Raw genomic sequence first — 25713 nt, 5'->3', positions numbered from 1 at the left:
AGCAAAACCTTGTGGCTTTTTTTCGTTTTTATGCTTTTTTCTTTCTTTCTTTCTTTCTTCCACAACAACATGCTAAGAAAATAAATCCGGGAGAAGCTCTGCCTTCAGTGCTCCACAGTCTTTGGAGTAACTTTCTCTCAAAGTTTAGCAAGAGTAATACATATAATACAATAGTTATAAGGAGAAACCTGGGGAAGATACTGCCAGCGCTCGGGGAGCTCCCACGGGGACAGACAGGTTACGCAGTCTCTTGGCACCCCACCGTCCTCCCAGTAGGGTTGGTTGTTTGTGATACCCGGACCTCTCTTAAGAAGGGCTTGAAGCATGAGTCACTTATATTGGCATCCTTTGCGAGAGAAGGAGAAGAAGACTCAGGGGTTCTTCTCTTTAATACAGACTGTTACAAATACTAATAAAAAACACCACCAAACATCTCCCAGAAGTGTTCAACAACCCTTTGCTCACCACCACTGTGGAAACAACCCACGTCTTTTTTTCCTCAGAAAAGCTTCCTTCCCCCTCTCCTGGTTTTCAAAGAGCATCGCAGAGCCAAGATTACCTGGCTGTAGCCAAAACTTTCTAAGCATGCCAATAGGAAGAGATAAAGACCAGACTGCCTAACAACCCTCCCTTGCACTTTACCTCCCCTCACAGTGCTTTACAAACGCTGAAGCTATTTATATAGATAAAGGTTTTACAGGAGCCAATGCTGGTAAAGCCATTGTTCCACTTTATGCATTTAGGGGCCCTGATGCTCATCGCGTTGCAAACATCTGTTGATGTTTGGGACGCAAAAAAATTTCCCCTGCCCCCAGAAATGCAGGAACTGGCTGGCTCTGAACTTCACTCGGACGCTACTGGGTCTAGTTTCTATTTACACGGTGTCTCTAGCTAAGGGCTCTGCTTTCTTTAAAAAACAAACAAACAAACAAACAACAAAACCTTGAATAAACCTTTTTATTTCCCTCCCCCCTGCCCCCATATTAAGTGATGACACTTGAGAGTGTGGGTTTAGGGCATGCACCCCTCTTCCTTTAAACATGTGTCGGGTGCCATCAGGAAGGCATCGGGAAATCTCTGCCTCCATAAGATGAGATTGCTTTTTCACCTGTTCTTTTTTTTATTCTAGTTTTATGTGCACTGTATAAAACCCCTACATTTGCTCAAATGGTTTTTTCTTTTTTTTTTGTTTGTTTGTTTTTACATAATTTCTTTTCTTTGAGGATCAGACTCTGAGCGTTCAGAGCACTCTCTCAGAAGACACCCAACCCGTAGCATACAGGATGCCTTGCTTTGCTAACACAACCCCCTGTATGCTCAGGATGGCAGATAGAAGCGTGCAGAAAGAACGGCCAGTACTGGTTGGGGTACTGCCTTCTCAGGGTTGGACGTGATCCACCAGGAAGTCTGTCTCACTGTTGCTTTGTCTTTCTGATCTTCTTAGGATAAGTGGTACATGCTATATCCAACAGGAGTAGCATAGAGTCCAACGGGCGGGATAGGAAGCACAGGTCTGTGAAAAGGGTAGGATGTTCCATACAGTGAGGCAGCCTGGATGGGAGAGTTGATGGGGAAAGGGAGGCTGAACCCCGACGGCAACATGGGCTTCGCTGCCATTTTGAGCTTCTCTAGCTCAGCCTCCTGCAGTCTCTTGGCCTTGGCCCTCCGATTCTGGAACCAGATTTTGACCTGGGTCTCTGTGAGGTTGAGGGAGCTGGAGAACTCGGCTCTCTCGGCGATGGACAGATACTGCTTCTGGCGGAACTTGCGCTCCAGAGCCAGCAGCTGGGAAGTGGTGAATGGGGTTCGGGGCTTCCTATTCGTCTTGTGCTTCCTCAGGGTGCAGGCAGTGGGGCTCAGGTGTCCTGCAAGGAAGGGAAAGGCCGGTTACCACAAAGGCAGGGAGACCTGGGTGCCCTGGCGAGAAGCTTGAGAGGGCTGGGGTGGGAAAGGAAGGGTATGTGAAGGGAGCATCCCACCAGGTGATACCCTCAAAACAGGGGATGCTTTTGCAAGTGGCTCTGGAAATCCCTTTTCTGTCAAACTTATATTCACAGGACTTCAGCAGATGTCCTGGGAAGCGAAATTTTGCCTCAGTGATTTCAAAAGGAATGCTTGTAGGCAAACGGCACAAAGGGTTCACAGATACACACGCAGCAGATCGCTTTAGGAGGCACATCATAGAGGTCTAGAGCACACAAACCAGCTGCCTTGGTAGCTGCAGAACTGGAGGAGTAACCCCAGGAAAGCACAGGACAAACATATACACAAAAGCAGGAGATTCACAAAAGGACAGTGGTGTAAGAGACAAGCCCAGTCCAGCCCCGATCCAGGATTTCTCCACCAAGAGCAAGTCAACCCTATCTTTTTTCTGAGAGCTGAAGTGGGTCTGATAATTTTTGTGGTTTAGATAACTGGGCATTTTTTATTGCTATTTCTTCTTCAAGAGCAAGTTTTTCCTCTGCTGCTTAATAACTTTTCTTTTCAAGGAGTATTTTCTGGTTTTCAACAAGGATCAAAAAAAGAAGGAAGCAGTGCACTTTTCATGCAACGCTTAGCTTTTATGACATTCTTCAATTAAAAAAACCTCAACACATAGCTGCAGCATCTGTAGCCAATGCAAGTCAGGAAATCTACTACCTTTTGTGCTTGCCTTATAACCCCAAGAGGTCAGACACATGTGCCCAGGATGGCACATCGCTGACTTGTCTTTAGGTTCATTTTGCATTTCACTAATAATTTTGCAATCTGAAGAATGATTAAAAAGCGCACGGCTGGCTTCAAAAGTGTAGCAATTTGGCTGCGTTTTGGATCACTCCCGGGGCATACGACAAGCCACCCTGGCTCCCCAGCTTGATACAGAAAATGACACATGGTCTGCTCTTAAGAGGCTGCTAAATTTTGTACATGCTGTAGTGTCTGGTTCAAACATGTGTCAGCATTTGCACGCCGTGTTTTCCGGACGCCTTTCACTTCCCTCTTTTATTTTTTAAAATAAATTGTACCACGAAGCTGTTTAATTGCATATCATGCAATTAAAAAATCCCACGAGGCAAGTGTTCAAAAGTTCAGAAAGGGGAGGGAAAAACAGCTACAGTGGCAAAAGTTAAACTTCTCTTACTTTTCTGCTAGATACTGAACGCGAAAAATAAATCCCTCTTAGAAAACAACTTGTCAAATAGAGTCTTAGGATCACACGAGGGAATTTTAATAATTAAAGTGCTCACCGTGACAGTTGTTTCACTCCTAACACTACACTAAATTAAAACTAAACTAAATCGACCCTAAATTCACTGCCGGTCACCCTGTTATTCCACTTTCTCTTTTAAAACGCAACCTTATCTCTCTTCTGAACGCCAAGCTCTCCAAAGACCCAGCTGAACGGGGGCTCCTTCCAGGAGGGATGGGCTTTACCAGGGCGACCGCCGCTCCGGGGACGGCTCCCAGTCCCAGCGCCTTCCCCGGCTTTCGGGTTAGCCCGACCCGTCACGACTTCTGCTACGCACGGGGGAAACCGCAAAAACATGCTTTTAAATTAAATGCCGGCCAAACATTTCCCCCGGAATACACCCAAGCGTTCAGAGGCTTCTTCCCTCACCATCCCCCATGTGACTGCCAAACTCTGATAAGAAGCAGGGACCGTCGCCACGGCAGACCCTGTAATTGCGTTTATCCCATGCCAGTCCTCAAGCACTCGCTGCAGTGATTTGTTTCACTGTTGGGTTTTTTTTTGGTTTAGCTTTTTTTTTTTTCTGTTTATCATCCGTTTTCTGGCGAATGTCGGACAAAAATCATCACTTGGAGACGGTTCTCTCTCCGTCTTGCCCAAAAATCTAACTTTCACAGCTCTTTCCCCAGTTCATCGCACCCGTAGTATTAATAAATCGAGGAGCTGCTTCTAATGTCAAAACCCTCCACGGACAGACGGACTTCTTGCGGGAGAACCGGTCATTGCCTCTTGTTGTCATATCAGCTCCGAGAGGACCTTCCCTGCCCTGATCATCATTTTTCGTCCCAAATCCCGCTGAAATCACCGGACCTGAACTCCCTTCCTATTGAAGTCCTTTACAATGCTATTTTGCAGATCTCATGAACCACCGATTTTCTAGAGAAAGAGAAGGAATTTCTCAGGGGGAAAAAAAAAACCACAAACCAACCGTACCGAGAGAAGATTAGGCCTTGTCTAAGTCTGGGGTTTAGGGCAGTTTTAGAGAAATGGGATCCGGGTAGGAGCACACGCTTCTTTTCACGCTTTTCCAGCGTACTTGAGGGTACATGAAAATCGCAACCCGGAGCTACGCAGGGAATGACACGGACGGGCTCCTTCCCCTCTCCCAGCACGTTAGAAACCAAACTAATTCGGGGTTATCGCAAAGGAAAGGAAGCGGCTGAAAGCCAGATCGAAATGATTGTCAAAAAAAAAAACAAAACAAAAACCAGAAGAGCCGTAATAGCACCAAACTTCCTTCTTGCAGTATTAGATTACGGGAACAAATTCTGCGAGACTGACCGGCTCAACAGTTCGCGTCTGTGAAGTCATTAACTTAAATAAAGCAAAGTATTTGGTTTGCATCAGGCAAGTTAGGGATGCGCGGAGGGGAGCGGATCGATCTGCTGGTACAGGTGTACAGTCACCCTTCTCCTGGCGATGGGAAGGCAGAGCCCAGCAGCGCCGGGCGACGTTTTTCACCTTTTCTTGAAGGTAGTGTTGGGGCTTTTTATTTCTTGAAAGGAACTGAATTGTTGTTTTTTTTTTTTTTTTCAAGGGATCTCACCGAAAGCGAAATGCAATTCAGCGCAGACACAGCAGCGCGGCTCGAACAGCAAAAGAGTTTAAGAAGTGACCTGTCACCTCCGGATCGCATGTCCCTAAGGCGGTGGGGAGGGGGTCGGGAGAGATTGCAGGGGCTAAAGAGGTCAGGGCCAGCCCGGGGAACTTTGACAGGGAGAGAGAAAGAAATACCCTGCCAGGAGAGACCGCGGCGGGAGTCAGCGCGCAGAAAGCGCGCAAGGCTGGAAGGAACAATTCTCCGAGTATTTAAGAGCGAGGGGATTTCTTTGCGACGTTTGGTGTGAGGGAGAAGGAAAAAGGGAGAATTTCCAGTTCTCTTTGTAACGGGATAACTTAAATGTACAGACTGGCAGCCGGTGAGCCGTGTGTCGGGAAAGGGAGCTAGTCCGTGGTAGCGACTGCTCCTTTTACGGTTTTAAAGCATTATATATTTATATACTTACGTCTATAAATATATAACATATACAATATATATACAGTTATCTATTTATATATGTGTGTATAAAAATAGATAACTGTATAAATATATAACATATATATGAAGAAATATGTAACATACGTATAAAATCACACACACGTAGATATAAATACGTATATAAACCAGAACGTATATACGTATTTATCCAGCGTGCTCCTGTGCCTCTCGGCGCCCGGGGGAGCAGCGCAGCTCGGATGCCGGGAGCCCGGGGCCGGAGCGGTGCCCGCCTGCCCTCGCTCCCTGCCCGCCGGCGGCTCCGCGCAGCCCCGCGCAGCCCTCCGCGGCCCCTTGCCCGGCCACTCACTTGGCGGAGGGGAATATCTCCCGGCCTCTTGGATCCAGGACGTGCCGTCCTCCGAGTTCTCCGATTTGACCGAAGCGGTGTCGAAGGTTTTTGTAAGCGCCCCAGGGGGGCTGTGCGCGTCCCGGGAGCCGTGTCCCGGCAGCAGCAGGTTCCTGGAGGTGCCCACGGCCGCCCCGTCGGCGCTGCCCCCCGCCGCGGCCAGCGGCAGCTCTTTGGGGGGTTTCTTGTCGGACATGAGGGCTTCCACGCTGAACGGCAAGCTGGACACCTTGACTTTGTGGTGCTCCTCGGCGCCGGCCGCCGGGCCCTCCTCGTCGGAGGAGAAAACCTCCTTCGCCTTGGAAGGAGAAGCCATCGCGGGTGCGGAGGGAGGCTGAAGCGGGGCCGCCCGGGGAGCTGCGCTGCGCCTCTGCCCGGCCCTGCGCGGGGACTGCGCGAGTGAGGCGCTGCGCTGCCGCCCCCCTCTTTTCCCCCCTCCGGGGGCTCCCGGCTCTTTCCTCCTTTGGGAAGTGGAGTAAGCGCCCTGCGGGCCAATCAGGGCCCGCGCTGGGGCCTGACGTCGCGGGGTGACTCATGCCATTGGCTCGGGAGCGGGAGGGAGGGTAGAAACATTTTTTTTTCCTTTTTTTTTTTCTTTTTTTTTCGGAGCTTATGTTGTTCGGGGTGTTCCCCCCCCGTCCCCTCCGAAATGAATTAGGAGTTAATGACACGGGCAGCCAGCGGAGCTGTGCTATTAAGGAGCCGTCCAGGGCTATAATCATACCAAAGCAAGAAGGGGGGAAAAAAAAAAAAAAAAAAAGCCGGCGGGGTAATTAAGGCTGATGATTAGGCGAAGAGGAAACTTTAGAAGATCGCGGCTCTGCCTCCTCTCGCCGCCGGCCCGGCTCCTCCCGGCCGTCCCCCCGCCGTCCCCCTCCACCGCCGGCCGCCCCGTCGGGTACCGCCGCGCCCCGGCCCCGCCGGGCCCTCCCGGAGCGGGGTCTGCCGGCCGCCAGCCGCCTTCCCCCGAAACGGGGTGCTTTCCCACGGGGTTGGCGTGGGGGGGGGCGGGATGCTGGACCCTCAGCGAAACATCCCCGCGGAGGAACGCGGGTGCCTTTTCCGCGCCGCTCATTTTCCGTACGAAAAGGTTTTTTGTTTTGTTTTGTTGGTTTTTTTTTCCTTTGCTTTTCCGCGGCAGCAGGACCCAAGTCGGGCAAAACCACTCTGCAGAGGTTAGATCTGTAATTATTATTTTTTTTCCAGCGTCAATTACACACGTGATGAATAGATGAGCTTTAATAAATTAGGGGCATGCAGCCCTTAATTAAGAGGCATATCAAACCAGTACTATGAAAGCGATTCTCTCACTTTTTGACTTCCTACCAGTGGTATGAATAAAGAGTATCCTCCAAAAGCACTTCTAATTACTGCACGGATAAAAGCAAATACATATTGGGTTTTTTTCATAATTATTTTAATCTTACCCGGGCGTTTTTTCATGCTGTGCCCGCAACTTTCTCTGTGTTTTTGTTGGTTTGGGGTTTTTTTTTGTGTGCCCTTTTTTTTTTTTTTTTTAACGTCCAGGAAACTCAGAATCTGGGAGCCGTTTCGCTGTTAATTATAACCAAAGCTCTAAAAACCAAAATACTCTGGGAAGGCAGCAGTCTTTCTGCCCATGTCCGGGGCTGTGTGGCACAGCTCCTCACCCCATGCCCTGACTTCAGGGGAGGCTCGGACTCTGCTCCCTGACAGTTTTGGTTATATTATTCCTTCCACAAAACGTGCAGGATTTCACGAGCCCTTCTTGTGCTCGATTTGGACTCCTGACCTTCCTGCCAGCCCATGCAGCAGTCTTGGACACCCCCAGTCCTGCTAACGCAAATAACGACTTCCCACTCCCTCTGCAACACCAGTAATTATATGTTTTCCTAGGGGGAAAGCTGATTTTTGCCTGTTCAGGAGCTGAGTTTGGGAGAGGAATTGGTCTGATGTGGATTTTCTTTGGGACATATTCTTCCACCCAGGCCGGGACAGAGCGCATCTCGAGGAAGGGGCCATATTGAGTGTGCTGTGCTGGGCCCAGGGGTTCCCTGACCCCTTACAGCCCTGGTCATCCAACACCCCCCCCCAGCCAACACATATCTGAGCCACCCTAGTACCCTAACACAGATGGCAAATTGGGACCTGGGCATGCGATTGTGGTGTGGGAAGGAGTGTGGGAGGACTTAAATGAGAAGCTGCGTTACAAAACCCCACTCATCAGTGGGGCTAATAGTAGGGTTTGCACACTCATTACTTATTGCCAGCAGTGTTACTGCAGACCTCGGTGGGTTAAGGATTAAAGCCAGGCCAGATCTGCAAAGAGAGGTGATGCCTTTCACCACCTCAGTCCAAGTAATCTGGCTGAGGCAGCCTGCAACATTTCAGGCAAGGGAGCCCCGATTTGGGCTTTTCTCCAGGGGTGAAAACAACAGTTGATCCCACAAAGTAATGCCTCTCCAGCTGCTCTTTCTATCCCCAGTTTGTCACTTGTCCTTCCCCACAGACCTCATCTTTTTGCTGGGAGATCCTTGCAGAGAGATGCAGGACTGCAAGCAGCCAGCCCCGGCCTTGCAAGCTCTGCCAATGCAGTGAGGTTGAGTTTGTCCCTCTTCTCTCCCCCCTCCCCTTGCTTTCCCTTCTCCATGCTTCCTGCACCGTGACAAGTAAATGAGAATTGATGGACATGCGGGAACAATGCATGTGTGTCAAGAACAATGCACCGCCCGTGGAAAGCCATTGTGGGGCTGCTGAAAATGCTACAGATAATTATACCGCGCTCCCAAAGTCAATGCCCGCTGGAAGGGCGCCTGGGGAAGGAGAGCTCTCAGGCGGGCAGGTCACAGTGACACCAATCACGTCCCTTGGGTGCAGCTTCTCTGCCTGGCTGTGGCCTGGGTGGCAAGCTTGCACGCCACCCCCATGGGCTTGGGGAGGCTTCCCTGCGCTGCCATCCTTTGGGAGACTGGAGGAAGGAGGGGAACCAAGGGACAAGCTTCTCTCAGCATTGTGAAGCATGGAGCAGAAGATGGCTCATCCAGCATGGTTTGGCTGGCTTTTGGGTGCCACAGGGGAGCCTGGGATAGCAAAGCGTGGCAAGATTTGCTCATGGCATTTGCCCTCTTCAGTGTTAGCCCATGGTGAGGCTGGAGCATTATCTATCTAAAGTTTGAACTTGGAGGTTTCTCTTCTCCCTCACCCCTCCCCTCCTTCATCCTCCTCCTATCAGTTAAACATAGGGGAATAAAGCCCCTCACGGCATTGAATGCCGGGACGGAAACCTCACCGAAATGGGGTTTGGAGAAATTTCCGGGAATTCAGGCTTTCCCCCCTACCTAGGAGCTCCGAGCGGCTGCCCAGCCTCAGACCACCCGGGAATTCTCCCGGCCGGGGGAACGGACGTGAGTCCGGGGGCCTTCCCCTGCGTCGGGCTCCCCCCTCGTGTCGCCGGTGGGACCCCGGTCCCGGGGAGGGCGGTCCCCGGGGCTCGGCCGTCGGGGCTCGGCGGGAGCCGCCCGGCTCTCTGTTTCCCTGCCCCACGCCCTTGTGCCCCCCAACTCCGACCCGCCGCCAGAAGCCGCCGCACGGAGCACGGCCGCATCCCAAGGATGCCCAAAAAGCCCTTAACCCCCCGGTACCCCCCCAGTTCCCTTCCCGCCTCCGGCAGCATCGGCCCCCGTGAACAGGGGCGGGCTCTGGGCGCCCCGGTCCTGGGGCTCTCAGCTGGAGTGGGACGGGGAGGAGGGAGCGCAGGGGGAGGAGAGACGTTGCAGACAAACTGAGGCTGTTTTGCAGGCGCCAGGAGCGGGGAGATGAAAGAGAAGCTCCTGGGGGAAGTGGCTGTGCAGTTTGACCGGCTCCAGCAGCAGCAGCAGCAGCAGTGACGGCCCGGCCCGGCCAGCTCCGCCTCCCGCCTCCCCCTCTGCCCCCTTCCCGGGCTCCAGGCTGCCCCCCGGCCCACCTCCGCCTCGCCTTTCCCAGCCCGAGGGCGAAGGGAGGCGACGGGCAGGCACTGCCACAGCATCCGTGCTCCCGTACCCATCCATCGGGCCGCGGGAAGCATCCCCGCCACGAAAAGCCACGGCATAATTAATCCGTGATACCTAGTGCTAGTGAACTGGGGGGAGCCCAATTTCTCCAGCGCACCCCCTCTCCCCCCCGCCTCTTATCGGAGGGAGCCCATTCGGACCATTACATGAATGGTGTCCTGTATCCCCACTCCACGCAAAGCACCATCCCGTGTCCTTCACAAGACTACTCGCGGGGACAAAGCGCCCGCGGGCAGTGGGCAGCGCGTTTATCCTCCGTGAGGGACAACCCCACAAGCATTTCCCTCTCCTTTTATGATCGTTTTGGTTAACAAGCCGTTTTCTAGAGAGAGGTGATTTTTTTAACGAGCCACCGTGAGGCTGGCGTGTGGAAGTCCTTTAAGAAAGGAAGATAAGGCTCTCGATTTGACTAGAAAGAAAAGCAGAAAAATGGAATCAGAGTGTGCATCAAGTCTAAGTTTTACCCCGAAACGCGTTTTACGCCGAGGTTTGATGTGTCGGATGTTGGGAGATGTTTGTCTCATCGCCTTGCTCCAGCTGAGACCTGGAGCCAAGAGAAAGGCGTTGTAGTAAAAGATATTATGCATTTATCTCCAGACGCTAGAAAGGAATTAAAACGAGCTGAACATCAGAGATTCCGAGGGATCAGGTCTGGTTACCGACGCTTCCATCTAGATCCTCCTCTTGAGTCTTTTGGACTCTGTTTCTGACGACGTTTTGGCTGATGGCTCCTGGGCGGCTTGCGGGGGGGGGGGGGCGGGGGGAGAGAGGGAACCCTTTCCCGGAGCATCCTCCGGTTCCCCCCCGGGTCGGGGGACACGTGTCCCGCTGTCGCGGGGCGGCGGGACGCGCAGCCCGGCTGAGAGCGCGGTCCCGGTGCGCCGGGAAGGTGGATGCCATGAAGCAAAGTTGCGCTATATTCGGTGCGGGAAATAGGCAGTAAGTGCAATCACGCGTTATAATTGTCCTCTGTGTCACCCGACAATGGTTCCTATTTATCGCACCGGTGTCATCCACTCGTTCGGACAGTGAGCGTACAATGAACCGTGATTGTTGCATAATACGAGCGTCTCCTTTCCCACCCGCCGAGGGCTGTTCGCTCCCTCTCTCTGCGCAGGTATTTCATTTACGATCAGATATTTACTCTGTTTGGCAAGAGGCAGGGGATAGTTGTGAGAGATCTGATGTCTCCCTGCTCAAAGCAGTTAACAGTTTTGCCCTTAAGGATTGAAAACGATTTTTTTTTTCAGAGGTAATAACTTTTTAAATAAACACATGGGAAACTTCGGGGGAGGAAAGCGCTGTTAGAAAGGTTATATTTACATGCAGAAAACTCGCGATCGAGAGGATCGGATGGAGACTTGTTTTTCGGAGGCGATGCACGGCCCCTCGCTGCGAAGAAGAGCGGGACTCCGGGGGTGCCGGTTGCGGTGTGCAGTATTGGGGGTCCCTCCGGTGACCCCGGACCCCGTAGGGTCCCGCTCTGTCCTGGAGTCCAGGGCCGGACCCTGCTCCCCTCGCAGCCGGCGCTGCTTCCCGAGAGCGCAGGATTGGGCCCCGAGGAGAGAAACCCTGGGCACCTGCTGGCGCGGAGCCGGGACCGTCCCGAGCCCTCCCAGGACACCCCAAATCCACCAGAGGAAAAATAACGAGGGCAAAATACTTTCGGGTTTGGCCCCAGGCGAGGGCAGGGACGGGCGCCAGACTCGAAGCCCCCGCCCCGCCGGGGGCCGCGGCCCCTGCGCCGAGGGCAGACGGCGCAAATCCCCGAGACTTCGCAAATCTCTTTTCTTTCTATTTTTTTTTTTTAAGAGGGAGAGAAAGGGGGCGGGAAATGACCATCTACGACCTCAGTTTTTTTCTTTTTTTCCCCCTGGACTCTTGTCTTTCCGTTTGCAAGCGGTTTCCATCGAACTTGCTGAAGTGAATTTTAATTATCGCACGCACCTTCCTGCTTGTCTGCGTTATGAACATATCAAAATGATTCACCCCAGCGCGGAAAATAATGTGTGGAGAGTTACAAACTAGAAGCTCCTGCACTGACTTAGATTCAAGCACCCGATTTTTCCCAGAGACTGCATACGCATACCCATCTCCCCACATAATCAAGTAGCTGAGTTTATTTTTATATGCGCATTTTACTTTTATTTGTCAGTTTTCATATACGTTCGTTTTCGATTATTTGCCTGCTTCCCTCCACCAATCTACGAAATATAGAGGGGATGGGAGATAGGAAATATACTGAATTATCCTGTGCTCAAACGGAGTTCCTATAAAAATCTTATTATTTGTGCACTACATCTGCAGTATGGAGATGTGTCCCACGCTTGATGCAATTCTCGAATTACAATTATCTGCTGTCAGTTATTTTTTCCCCACTTAGCTTCCCGTCTTTATTATCCCGAGCCCCCTGAATGATCGCAGCCTGGCGATCGTGCCGTTTGTCTCCCGTAGCTGCCCATCTCTTTTTGATTATCCAGGCTGATACAATAAACCCATCAATAAACCGCTTTTGCGTTACGGGCTTAGATTTGGTACAAATTGATTGTGAGAGCGCCCCACACCGTGAGATCATCTGGCTGACTTCTTCACTTCTCAAACACCATTTCTTTAAAGAAAACTTAAATTTTCATCATTGCATTTTTTTTTCCCCAGAAAAAAAAATTGAAATGAGATTAAGGATCTTTTTTATTTTTACACGGTAGCATGAAGGCGGGGGATTGCTCGGTGCAGCAGTCCGGTAAAGGTCTTTTGAGGCTAGGTTTAGCCCAGCTCAGCCTCTCCCGGGTGGCCGCGGCAGCCAGCACGCCGCGTCCCCCCCACGCGTGATGCTGCGCGGAGCCCTCGCGTGTCGCGCCCGCCGCCCTTGGCCAGCCCCGCCGGGTGTGAGCTCACAGCCGGCCGCTGCCAAACCCACGGGGTTCCCCGCGGGGAATCTGGAAAGAGCTAAAATCCTCATCTCAAACGTGCTTTTACACCCAGCCCCGTCCAGCTCATTCCCGGCACTTTCTCGCCCCGGGCGCGGGGTGTGAGTGGGGTGGGCAGCGAACGCCGGAGCGAGCACATTCCACTCCGGATTCCAGCCAGCCCTCCAAGGTTACGGGGATTTCCCCCCTCCCACCCCCCACCCCCCTTCCCTTTATTTAATCACGTTCAGGATTCTTTCTCGGGGTTCGCAATTACTCTGATTGCATTTGGAGATGATATTAGCTCTGCACAGGATGCCGTCAGGGTCCCGGCAATGTTACGCAGGGGTAGGAAATTTATTTGGATGCTCCTAATTCCTCCGCAGATTGTATCAGCTCCAAGTCTTTAAGAAGGGCAACACTTTTTATTTGTATATATATACACGTATTTGCATGGAAAGCTGTAATAAAGAAAGCAAATTGTATTTTAGAATATAACAGATGTTGGAAGGATGTTCATTTAGCAAGTGATGAAAATAAATCCATGCAACAGTTTTTATAGCTTTATTTTGCACAGCTTCTCAGAAATCAGAGATGAGAAGAATCACTAACGCATCCAGTTCACAGTCCTTCGATCCCTGTTAATCTAGCTTTCCCTCTTTCTACACACGTATTGCTGCTCATGTAATGTAGTTAGAAATACCCCACACTGTCTTGTTACCTTAATTTCCCTCTGGAAAATAACCCTCTTTCCAATGCAAGCACTGTCTTTGCCTATGCGCTTACAAAATATATTTTAAACAATTTATAGTCTCTAAGGTAAAAAAAAAAATATTAAAAATATCTTTAAGTCTAACTCAAGGTGGTTGCTTGCAGAGGTTGTGGGGAGGGAGCACTTTCAGAGAGGGTTTGCCAACAGGACTCTGTAGTCTGCTATATGGGTTTTTGCTTCACATAACTGACTCAAGTTTTGTGTACTTTTTATTAAAAGTCTGCATTTCCTTCTGACTGCACAACTGCAATTTGCTCCACTGGAAAGTTCCTTGGATAGTAGCTCCCCACAGTTCCTCATTTGCAAAAATCTCAGTTACTCTACAGTCAAATCAAATCGTTTTTTCAACACTTGTGGGGTTTTTTTTTTGTTTTTTTTTGGTTTTTTTTGTTTTTTTTTTTAATGTGGTGCTAACAAGACCGCTATACTCAGAGAAGCTTCTGTTATTTAAGGATTTGGTTTGTAGCTGGACCCTGATCCTGTCAGTGGCTTGGCATTGGTCAACTTCCACGATTGTGCTACATAACAATGTGGTTCGAAATATTTCAGGATGCAGGCAACCAGCTCAGTCTCGATTTTCTGAGCAGCAGCGACAATGGTGAAGAAATGTGGGAAACAGAGATTTGTACCAAGCAAAGACATTTTTGCAATGTCAGGGTGTTTGACCATGATAATGGCGAGCTCTGGATATTTAAGGTTCAGTTAATAGAGGTTTTATTTCATTTTATTTACTCCAGATGGTTCTCAGCCACAACACAGAGACATAGACAGCAACCAGAGCTCCAGCACGCAGGAGTATCTGAGTAATGAATTTGCATTTGGCCCACAACAGATAACAGCCTGGGCAACACTTGGATCTGCAGCAGTTTGGATTCCAGAGGCATACGCCGCACAGGGGGAGGAGGAGAGGGCGAGGGCGGGGGCTGCTGCTCTTCACGGCACAGTGAAAGCCAGATCCATGTACGCCAAGAAAATCATCTTAAAATTATGTTAATATTTTTCTACATTGCAGAGGGATAAATCTCGAACTAACAGCAACCAGAACAGTTTAGTCAGCCTTGGTCTGCAGTGATAATATTGGCTCAGCTTCTCCATCATTATCGGTGTAGGTCCAACAAAGCCAACCTCGTTACAACCTAACTCTGCTTCAATTACAACTGGCCTAATCAGCCCGACGTCTAATATGTTAACAAAGGCCTTGCACGATCCAAAATTCTCACCAGATCTACTGGAGCATGACCAGTACCTGCTAAATTTGCAACACATCTCTATGCTAGCCTAGACAACAACAGAAAGACAAAGTACCCTTTATCTCTCTTCCGCTTCCATTTGTGCTTTAAATCATGCATTTTTTTTCCATGTGTAAATACATCATTCACAAGTATAAATTCTTAGTTTATTCAGTAAGATTTTGATTTATTTGGTCATGGTTCAAATAGGTCAAGATTAAGCACATTCATGATTTTGTGAAGAGCAGCAAAACGCCTTGCCATGAACATCTACCAGTTAGTAATAAAGGAGAAACTGCCAGGAAACCTTGGAGGTAATTGCTAATGGTATGATTAGAGTTATTATTGGTGTGGCAGAATTCAAAGAGGATAATGCAAAAGGCAGATTATACTCAATAAATATGAAAGTTGCAGATGCCTTCTGGGAAACACTAGAAGCTTTACACCGTAGCAACTATTTATTGCAAGTGTAACATGATTTTTAGTGATTATCCCTTTGCTTTTCTCTACTAGGAAAAAAAGGCTAGCGTGTAAAATCAGATTTTGGGGGGTGTACGTGTATTTTCCTTCTGCAGACCAGTCTGCAGCAAAATGCAAAGTGCTCTCTTTTGAGGCGGTGAATGCCAAGAAAAGCAGCTTCTGCAGGCTACGAACAGCACAGAGCAAATCATGGGGCATAGGTGTCCTCGATTTACCTTCACCATTCCCACTGGTGCTTGGATTCAAATGCAGAACATCACTGCAGGCACAGCTTGTGCTGCAGGGGCCAAAGGGTCCTAAAGAAATCAAAGGGCTCATTCTTGGTTTTGCATTGGCCTTGGCACGGGAAGTAAAGCAGATTAGAATAAGGTAGCAAATGCCCACATGAAATAACGCTTGTACAAAGTGACGTCTGCTGCCCCTTCCCTCCAGTCATTGTCGGTGACCCCAGGAAGTTGTTGGAAATGGTCTGACTGGAGCGTGTTCTGCTCTGACCACCCTTGACAGCAGCACAGTGCTGCACAGAGAGGTGTGCCACGGCTTTACAGCTGGCGTTCCTCAGCTGGGCTGCGTGCCCACAAGATGGGCAAGGAAGAAGGAGGAATGGGACGGTATGAGGAGCAGCAACCACGCCTGGAAGAAGGGCAGTTTCACCCTCTCTCCCCTGTGCTCAGGATCTCTTCCAAGCAGCCCATGGCCAGGGAGCAGACTGTCTCCCCACTCACCTCTCTTGCCCCCACACTGGCTTTAAACACTGCCTCCAGCCCTGGGCTTGATTCAGCAGATGCTGGAGTGCTGCCCAGGTGTGAAAGGAGAGGTTGTGAGCTCCCATCTCGCCTCCTCGGTGCCTTCCCTCCCGCTCACAAGAGAAGTATCTGCCCGGTTTGTCTCCTCCTGCCCTCATTGCAGCCTGGTTTCGCAGCTCGTGCTAGGTCGCTCTAACTTCCACTGAAGGACTGGATTCACAATATGAGGAGCAGAAAGGTTGCTTCTAAGTCCTCAGACCCAATTTCACTTCTTTTCCCTCCAACTGTTTTTCTTCAGTGCTTCTACTAGGCTACAGGCTTGTTCTCGTGTAGCATATGAGTGGTGCACTCGTATGCAAGAGTTGTCCGCTCTTGGAGCTGGAGGGATGACACTAGCACAGAACCTACAGAGATGAGGGAAGAACAGAATCTTCTAACCACCGCAGAGTACGTGTCTCCATCAGAAAGGCAAATCAACTCTTGTCTCCTCTGTTATTTTTTTTTTAATTTTTTTTTTTTAGGTAAAGGTTTCCAACAACAATACAAAAAGGCAGGAGAAACATGAGATCATCCAGTGCTGGATTTGAGAGAGACAGACACTCCTTCGTGTGTGTATTCTCCTGCTAGCGCTGTGCAATCTTTAGGGAGAAGCATAAACACTGAGTAATTTTATTAACTAGCTCTTCTATGGGCTTGTTCAGGCCAAATTTGGATTTTGTAAAACAAACAAACAGCATCTTTCTTTTTTGAAATCAAGAATGTAAGAAAGTATAAACAGGGGGATATTAAGTTTTCCAATTAAAAGAATTATCTTATATAATTAAAATCCCCACCACCACCTCCCAAATTCTGTGGTGCCAGGAATGGAAAAAGTATGAATGCAAATGACAGTAACTTTTTTACTTCCACAATCCAAGCAAAATGAAAGGCTCGGTACAAGAAAAAAATCCGAAAAAAAAAAAAGTGATGACTGAAATTCTCTTTTCTTGAGTAGGGGTGTCGGGAATAGCATAAAAGAAAATGTTTATAGTTTTTAAGCTGTTGTCGTAGAACTGAAGTTTCTGGACCAGTAAAATGGAGATCTGAAAAAACCAGATCACCAATTAATCGGGGAAAGCGTAATTTTGTTTAAAGGGGAACACCAGAAGCTGATAACAGCTTTTTCAGCCCTGAAATTTACTCCAGATATCCAGAGTAATGTGTGTTTGTTGTCTCTGGAGTGATGTCTTGAAAATCATTTGCCATTCTCCGAAAATATCTGGTTTATTATCTGCATTGAAGATAGTTGACGAGTTAAAAGATGGATAGTGCCAGGGTTTCTCTGGTTACCTCCAAACAAACTCTCTTTATATTCTCCAAATTATATCTTCATCAAACAATAGCATACGAACCCTTGAGACCTGATCCCAAACACGTTTTTTAAAGTGCGCGTGTGTGTTTATACATCTCTCTCTCTATGTGTATTTATAGCAACTGCACAGAAGAGAATTTCTGCTGCCGAGATCTCAAATCATTCCCGAAATTATACAGTCTTAAATTAAAATCTGTTTAACACAAAGACAAGAGCATAAAAAGATTATTGTCTAACCTTAGTTTTATAAACCAGTGGCTGAAACAGAAACTAAGCCGTGGAGCCCTGACTTCCATTTGATTGAATGGCTTTTGAATCACATTTCTCACATCCAAAGCTAGATCTGTCTAAGTTAGTTGCAATTTGCATTTTAAGTCAAAGGAAATGCAATATCCAGCTAAATATACTTTTCAATTGAAGTTGGTTGATTCAGTCTTGCCACTTGTAAGTGCTTTGAGCCAGCAGAATTCTCCACGGAGTTTGCAGGAGTGGTATTTAACTTGCATCAGATGTGGCAAATTGCTCGGTGCAATTTAGGCAATATTAACCTAAAGGGAAAAGAAAGGTCTGTCACTTAAATCTGGGCCGACTCCTTCGTACAACGTCGTAATTGGTAACTTTGCTTTCATCCTCCTCTCGTTTGTTTTGTCATGTTTGACAACGTACACATTTGAAAATTAATGGGTTAATCACCTGCATAATGGCTTTATACCAAACGCCAAAAGGATCTTCCTGGATTTTGTTTGCAAGTTTGAATAAGCATCTTCATTTGCAGTGCTGGGAGAGCACCTTTATGGAGCAGGCTGCTTTCAGGAAGGAGAGCTACTTCTTTCTTTTTCAAATTCTGGAAATGCTGGAAACAAGTTTTCATTTGGGATTTTGCATTTCTTTTAACAACAAGTGCAGTCAGTTCACTTCATGAGTCTGTTCTCTTTTAAAAATAAGATTTTTTTCATCACTTTAGTTATAGAGATGTATTCAAACACACATTTTAACATGCGCTGTGCTTTTTGCTTATTTTGAAGTATCAAATATGATTTTCCAGCACATTTCTAAACATATTTTTATTAAAAAGTGAGATTAAAACATCCCCAAAATTTTGGAAAGCAACCTGGTGTTTCAATGCTGGGAAAAGGGGCATTATTTTAACAAATATTTAATTTTGAAAATTTCCGAGTAGCTCAGTGAGGCATTTTTACAAAATCAGTAGCACCTTGTGCTGAGTGACAGGGCACAAGCTTCTGGAAACATCTAATTGTAGCTCTTCAGGCTCGGTGGCTTATCACAACCATTTGAATAGTCACTCATACAAATACAGGAGTAATATGATACCCAGCCTTACACCCTCAAACCATAAAGTAAACTTGTTTTTCCATGAAGCAATTAGGATACATTTAGACATATCCTTAAAATAAACAACATAAGCATATCTGAAAACATTATTTAATGTTGTAACTTGTGGGTTCTCACAACGACAGTTTACAGTAACTGAAATACCAGAGAAAATATTGATCAAGACGTGCAGGGAACATACATGGGAAAGTCAGGGTCATGACTGGAGGGATGAAGGAATTTCTATTCTAACCCTGATTTCGCACAATGATTCCCCTTCTCTGGCTTACAACCCAGGAGGGGGTAAGTGTCAGAATACAGGAAAACTCCCCGGTATCTCCCGTGCTTCAGGGCCTGGCTCCTTTATTTGCTTTTCTATGTACCATCTTAAACCATTAGTTCTGTTAATCAATTCATTAATATAAAAAAACTCCTGATGCCATGCAACTGTTACAAAGGAAACCGCCTCATGATTGGATACTGTTTTTTGCCTGTTTTATACCAGGAATCCATCGCTGCCCTTACAGCCGTGCTAAGTCCCCACTCAAAGCACCAGGAGTCCCCGAGAGCAGAAGTGGCAGTAGCTGGGGTTTGTGTCTGGGTGGCTCCTGCTTTGCAGGAGGTTCTGTCCCGACGTCTGCCAGGTGCCATCTCGGCCAGCAGCTCCTGCTCATAATGAAACCCACCCCAGACGCCTCTGGAGTTAAGGAAGCACAAGCCACTTGTGTTGTTCCAGTGTCTCTTAGCCAGAATGAATTTGGGGTTCGGCCCTGCAGCTGTCAGTGTCTTCTCTAGCAGGGATCAGGTGCCCACCTTGCAGGCTTGGGGACTGGTGTGAAAGCCCTGGTCTGACCTTGAGCAGAGGAACAGGAATAAACCACTCTGCGTACGGAGCTACTGCCCAGGGTCTGCACACCTCAGGGCACAGCCCTTTCTGACTGTATCAGCGTCTCCTGCTCTTGCTCCTTCCGCCCCCTCGGTGAAAGTCAAGTTTGCTGTTCAACGAAACAAACACAAAGGGAGAAAAATCCGCTTCAGAATTTAAAGATAAGCTTCAAAAAAGCAAAGAATCTCAGCCCATTTATTATACCTCTCTAGCCAATGATGCAGCACTTCCACCCCCTTAAACGACTGGTTTTTTGCTTGTTTATTTGTCTTTTTTTTCAAGAATTTTCAGATGCCAGTGTAACCACAGTTTTCCTGCCAGAACTGCTACTCCGAAACATCTTTCAGTGGACCCAGTGTACTCTGTAGTTTCTGGAGTTTATAACACAGCCATAAAAAATTGCTCAAGGCTGAATCTTGGCATATTAAGTGTCATCACAGAGGTAATTGCTTTTCTTTAAACACCTAGGGAAAAAAAAAAAAAAGCAGCATCTGGAGTTGCCAAAAGGCTATCATGTCCAAACACCTACACTTCCACAGGTTTTCTTGGCTTTTATTCTAGTCTGTCTTTGCGTTTTTTTTTTCCCTCTCAGCTGCTTTTGCAATTGAATGTAAGCATCAGAAAACAAGGGAGGTTATTAACCCACAAAAATGTGTCCAGTTAACAAAATGTTAGGAAACACAATGTCTAGGACAATGTGTCCTTATTACACCCTTTTCTAACACAACAGTCTCTCTGCTATTAGAGGAGTGAGTAAAGCATTGGACTGAGGTTTGAATATGGCTCTTTTATTAATCCATTGTCAGCTCTGACAACAGAAATGCTCTAATTTAGTTTATTTCTTCAGTCCTTCAAACTTTGTCACATGTCAGTAAATTCAGATTTACACAGATTAGGTCATGAAATAAAATGAAGATGGAACCATGCTGCATTTTCAGGAATAGTTTGTTGTCTCTCACAGAAACCTGCAAAAATTAGAGGACGAGTCACTCCTGAAAACTTCTCTGGGTTCATAATTCTGAAAAAGCCTTCTCTAGCACTATCAGCTAGTCTGGGAGATCCTAACTTCCAATTTGCAAAAGGTACAAAAATACCTTCAATTCAAAGAGTTGCTTTGGCTATTTGTGTATTTACAAGCTGAAATCAGAGGACTGTGAACAAATAAAATACCCTAAAATAAATAAAAGACAAATGAAATAGTAAATACATAGTAACCAAGCCAACCATTTTTCCAGTGTGTATTTCTGCTGTGAATTTCAGCATTTCTCATAGCCTTTTGGTTATGGTTTTAAACTTCCCAATTTTTTTTTCAGGAACCAGCCCGTCATTTCACAAACTGTTGTTGTGAAGCATTTGGAGCAGCTGAATGACCCCACTGTACCCCCTGCGGCCTGCGCTAATCCGTCATGTTCTGGTTAATTTTGCGTGGCTGTCACTTTTCGAGTCTGTTCGGGGAATACTCCTGTGTAGCTGATCTTCCGTTTAATAATGTCTCAAGCTCGCCCTGGTTCTCCCACCCAAGCCGGAGCTTCGGCTGCCTCAGTTGTGCCGTTGCACTGCAATAGCTGAGAGCGTGGGGCCGGTGTTTCATCCCAGCTTACTGACAGATATACTGTTGCCTTTAATTAATTTTTTTTAGTACGTAAGAGTTTCTGAGTTGAGTGATATGACGGCAGGAAATCATGTGGATGTCTGTCCCTAGCTTTTAGGCTGTGATTTTGAGCATGAAATTTGTGTGCTACATGCACAGAGGAACGTGGCAGCTGTCATCTCCTTCTGGTGAGGGGGTCAGAGCACGTTGCTCCTGCTTCTGGTGGCTCTCGCTCTGCTCCGTTTTTTCCTAGGACTACCTACAAGTGGAAGAGCTCCCTTTAGACCCCTCTTAATCCCGCCTGGGCCTCTCCAGCATTGCTCTTGCCACATTTGCCATGGTTGTTTGTCTTTTCCAATCCTTAAGAGATGGAGTCGTGGCTCAGGAATGAACACCACATCAAAAAGGTGCACATGAAACCAATACAGTTCTTTCCAAGAACGCTGCACGCTTGAATACAACCCTAAACAGTCATACCAATTAACATGCATATTCCAGCATTTCCCATAACTAAGTAAGAACGTCTCAGTCTGTCAGCACTTCAGGAAATTTCATCACCTCACTGTCCACTTCTTTCTGCAACTCATTAAAAAAACCAACACATTAAATCTTGCTGCGCTGCAGCTCTGACATGAGAACAATCCCCGGGTTTGTCTTTCCTTTGCTCTGGGGGTTACAGCATACCGACTGCTACTTGGCAGTTTTAAGGCAAGAAGATACTTTCTCCCTTGTCCCAAAATGGCGATTTACTTTCTGTAGTTACCCCTTACGGAGAAGCCTCATATAAAGTCTTCTGAAAACCCACCAACTGCCTTTCTGCCCCTAAATAAACCATCTCTGTTCAAACGCATTTGTTTACCATGACCTACATTTGAATTTCTTGTGAAGAAATACCCATAGTCAATACACCCATCTGGCCAGGCACCAAGATTACAGCACATCGCAGCTATGCCCGTGGTTCAGATAAATCAATGGTACAGATAGTGGAGCTGGGGTATTCCCTGCAGCGGCAGAGCGCAGAGGATGGACAAGCTCCGCAGATGGCTCATGAGCTGCAAAGCAGAAGTCTCGGAGGAGGGTTTTGATGGAGGGCCAGAGGCAAACAAGAAACCCTGCTGCCTTTCAGGAAACAATCGAGGATTGCACGACAGGCCGTGCATTCACAAGCAGATAGGTAGGTGGAAAGGAAATTCTGTGGTTAACGCTGCGTACCCTCCCGCAGGAAACATGGGTGAATTTTTAAGCCCTGGACATTGTCTCTTGCTTTAAGTAAGTCCCATGACCTCTCTGGGCCTGGGGCTGCCATGTATGAAATGGGAACAATTGTATTTTTTTCCTTCTACTCTTTGTCTCCCGAACTCCTGCCTGTTTATTTTAGCCATTATATGTTTGTACAGTACTTAGCACAATGAGATCCTGTTCTTGTCCAAGACCTCAGCGAGCTCTATAACACAAAGGTCAAGTTAATGAGAGAGATAATAAACCTCACTGAAAAAAAAAAAAAGAAGAATTCTTGTCATTTTTGTTGGAATTCCAATAATGACCAGCTCTGAGTGACTAAACCCCAGGTGACTCATAAAGCAAGGAAAACACGCAGCAAGTTTTTCACAGTTGGCCTTCAGACATGTTGTGTTTCTGTTTTTAAACAGCAGCAGCAGCCCACTTTCCAAAGATCACAAGTCCCCTGCTTTCTGAAAGTGGGAAAGAAAAAGACACTTTCTTTACTGTAATATGACACTTCCAATTCTTGGCATTAAGCTTTTCTTCTTTTTGGGGTTATTTGACATCCTGCTAGTGCTTCTGAGATGAATAACCCAAGATAAGTGTTCTCATCTCACGACACAAAAGTCAGTGTTGCACCCTAGTAAAACATGATGTTTCTTGCAGGGACGAGTCTCCCACCTTACTGCATGGTTTGGAATTGGCCAGCCGTTGAGATCCCCCTCCGGCAGGTTTTCTCATCCTTTGTTGGGAGCAAGTTTTGACAACAGCAATGCTAATTGATTAAACGTTCTAATCAGAGATTACAGCTAAGAGAGAGATAACATTTTTATTTCATTGTGTCTCTGAGAACATTAGCCTGTAAGGATCTAGCCACTTTGGCTGTGGAACTACACCAAGCTATACTAATCGACTTGCTTCCCCCCTCCGTTTTTTGTACTGAATCCCTGAGGTCAGGTATTTAAAAAGCTCACGCAGTATTCATGATACATCTTTCACTAGGATTCAGGTGGGGGGGAGTCTCTTTAAAAAAGCTTTTGCAACTTTCATAGTCCTTCTTCGGTAATTTTTACATCTAACGCCAGCTGGCATTCACAGCAGGTGTTTGGAAGCATAAACACTCTCGTTGCAGAATATGACAGAGGTTAAGCTATGGCTAAGATATTGGTGGTGGAAAGGGCTATATGGCTGGAAGTAGCTTTTTCACAGTTATTTAACTTAAATATATACAGATTGGCAGAATGCGAAAGTGAAATGAAAGGATCATCCTGTGCCGAGACAGAACAGTATATTCTTGAATAATGTATGACAGTTAATTTGTCAAATTTTTTCTTTAAAACCGTTCCAAGGACTATAAAAATCAGGTGCGTTATAGGCTTCCAATAACACTTAGAGTATGAATAGGTGTTTTTCCAGATTGAATTAAATGGTGCGATGGGTGAGCGAATGGGTGAGTGCACAGCCTCTGGGAACTCTTGCAATCTCAACCTGCCACTGAAACCAGTTTCCTGTGGGCCTTGGGCATGTCACTTCTATCGCTTGGGTATCATCTGTAACAGAGAGTTATGTGTAGTAATGGGCAGATCTAAAATCTTGATTTTGATTCCTTTTCTCCTATGTGGACCATGTTTGTGTGCTTGCTATCTTTCAGATTTCAAGGAAAAAATATTGGGAAAAGGTTCCAAACCATGTTTCCTAACAGGGCACTTGAAGAATCAGTGAGCTGATCTCTGCATCACCTTTAATAAAAACAAAATAAAAGAGAACACCAAAAAACCCACCCCAAAAGCCTCCCCAAAACCCCAACTATGATGCATTCTTTTATGCATAAAGAACTGACCATTAACATCTTGGGGTTTTATTAATTATTTGAAGGATAATGCCAAGTTAATCTCACACATGCACAGATGGATGCTACTGCTGGAACTGCAGTTTGCAGATAGAACTGGTTTCCTCCCATCCGCTGAATAATGTACCCTTTTAGTTTCACAGTAAAATATTTGAATGTAGTGGAACTTTTGTAGGATTTCAGTAATATAATTAGATGCGCAGCAGTGGGTGATACTCAGATTGGTTTTTAGATACTGATACTGCTAGTCATACAATACTGTCATTTGTGTAATTTAAGCCGGCTGTCAGCTTTCCCTTCTCTTAAAAAAGGGCCAAGATTAGATGATTAGAGAAAATCTTGTAGTCCAAGTATGTTAGCAGGAAAAATCTTCAGGAATGCAAGAAGGCAGAAGATAACAGAAACATAAAAATATCCTTGTGAATAGGAAGGGCAATATTCCGGGCCAGATTTTGATCTTTATTAGACCAGTGTAAATCTGGAGTAGCTCCACAGACCTCAGTTCAGTTGCTTTGACCTTGCAGCAGATTACAGATACACAACGTAAATCACCAGAGAGACAGCTCTGTATCTTTATGAGAAGAGGTGGGTTATAAATACATGCAGATATTTACACAAACATATGTGGCATGAAAACATCCCCATGGTGGTTTTTATACGAACGCATCCAATGTTGTTTAATGCAACCACCGACACTGACGCCTCTACACCCCCTTGACCTCAGAGACTGCACAATACTACTGCTACCTTAGCACCGAAGTAATAGCAAAGGGATTTTTGGCAGATTTTTTTTCCCCTGTAATTGTGCTAGGAGAGAATGCCTGCTGTACAGAAGCAAAGCATCAAGCAAAGCATCAGATATATAAACTACATGTGAAACCAACATGCTGGTATCATTCTTACTGCTGAATTATTTTATCTTCTTTTTTTGCTCTTTCTGCCATCTGATCAGAAAGAAATCAAGGCCAATGTTTGCCCTCTGTGCTCCCATGTGTTGAGTCTCGTGATAATTCACAGAAGTTTCTTATTTTTTAATAAGCTTTCCCACCCAAGTGTTGGGTTCCAAGCGTTGAGCTCCATAAGAAATTCCAGCAATGGAAGGTTTCCCCTCCTGATCAAAGCCGCTTTTTCCCTGCAGGTATTTCAGGTGGCACAGGGCATGGGCATCCTGCTGCCCCCAGTGGCTACTGCTGCTGCAACGCATCTGAGACTCAAAGAAACAGGCGAACCAAGAAAAAAAATTATACATGCATAGCAAGAGCCAAGAAGAGAAGAGACCTTGGATATGTGATTATGACTGATTTAAAAAAAAAAAAAAGTTGCCCTAGATTTGAGATATTTGCGTTCCCGAAAGCTTGTCTGTGACTCAGAGTGCTCCTGTCTGTACCAAAGAGGAGCTGTTGCCCAAAGATCACAAACCTGCATGAAAACTTTCAGTGCTTTTCCATTTCTGCTGTGTCCTGCAAGCAGGTATCCAGTGGGCCAGATGCCCCGCCTCCCTCCTCCTCTTCTATTTTTCTGTTTGCTAGGAAGGACACAATATTTGATGATACTTTATTTTTTGTTACCTACTGCAGCAAACAATATTTATTTTTTTGCTTTTCTGGACAGTTGTTCTTGGGCTCACAGGCCAAGTTTGTTCTGAGGACTGTATGGGTCTGCTGCAGGACAGGGTGGCTGCAAGTGATGTTCACCTGGTCCCCCGT

General features: G+C 46.9%; 1 protein-coding gene across 1 annotated transcript; it reads right to left on the bottom strand.

Annotated features, from left to right (window-relative positions):
• Positions 1 to 1202: 1202 nt before the first annotated feature.
• Positions 1203 to 5929, bottom strand: MSX2 (msh homeobox 2). Its single transcript, XM_054217522.1, has 2 exons — positions 5575 to 5929; positions 1203 to 1865 (listed from the first exon to the last, which is right to left on the bottom strand). Exons 1-2 carry the CDS (start codon positions 5927 to 5929, stop codon positions 1441 to 1443), a joined length of 780 nt encoding a protein of 259 aa, XP_054073497.1. The 3' UTR covers positions 1203 to 1440.
• Positions 5930 to 25713: the final 19784 nt, after the last annotated feature.

This window comes from Rissa tridactyla, chromosome 11 (genome assembly GCF_028500815.1).
Source record: "Rissa tridactyla isolate bRisTri1 chromosome 11, bRisTri1.patW.cur.20221130, whole genome shotgun sequence".
NCBI classification, from domain to species: domain Eukaryota; kingdom Metazoa; phylum Chordata; class Aves; order Charadriiformes; family Laridae; genus Rissa; species Rissa tridactyla.
The sequence above is the reverse complement of the archived record's forward strand: the minus strand, read 5'-3'. Positions and strand labels throughout refer to the sequence as shown.

Excerpts from the sequence above, each read along its gene's own strand:
- MSX2 (XM_054217522.1), bottom strand. The coding sequence starts at position 5,929 with ATGGCTTCTCCTTCCAAGGCGAAGGAGGTTTTCTCCTCCGACGAGGAG. Across the intron at positions 1,866-5,574 it reads GAGATATTCCCCTCCGCCAA|GACACCTGAGCCCCACTGCC; the intron begins GTGAGTGGCCGG and ends CCTTCCTTGCAG.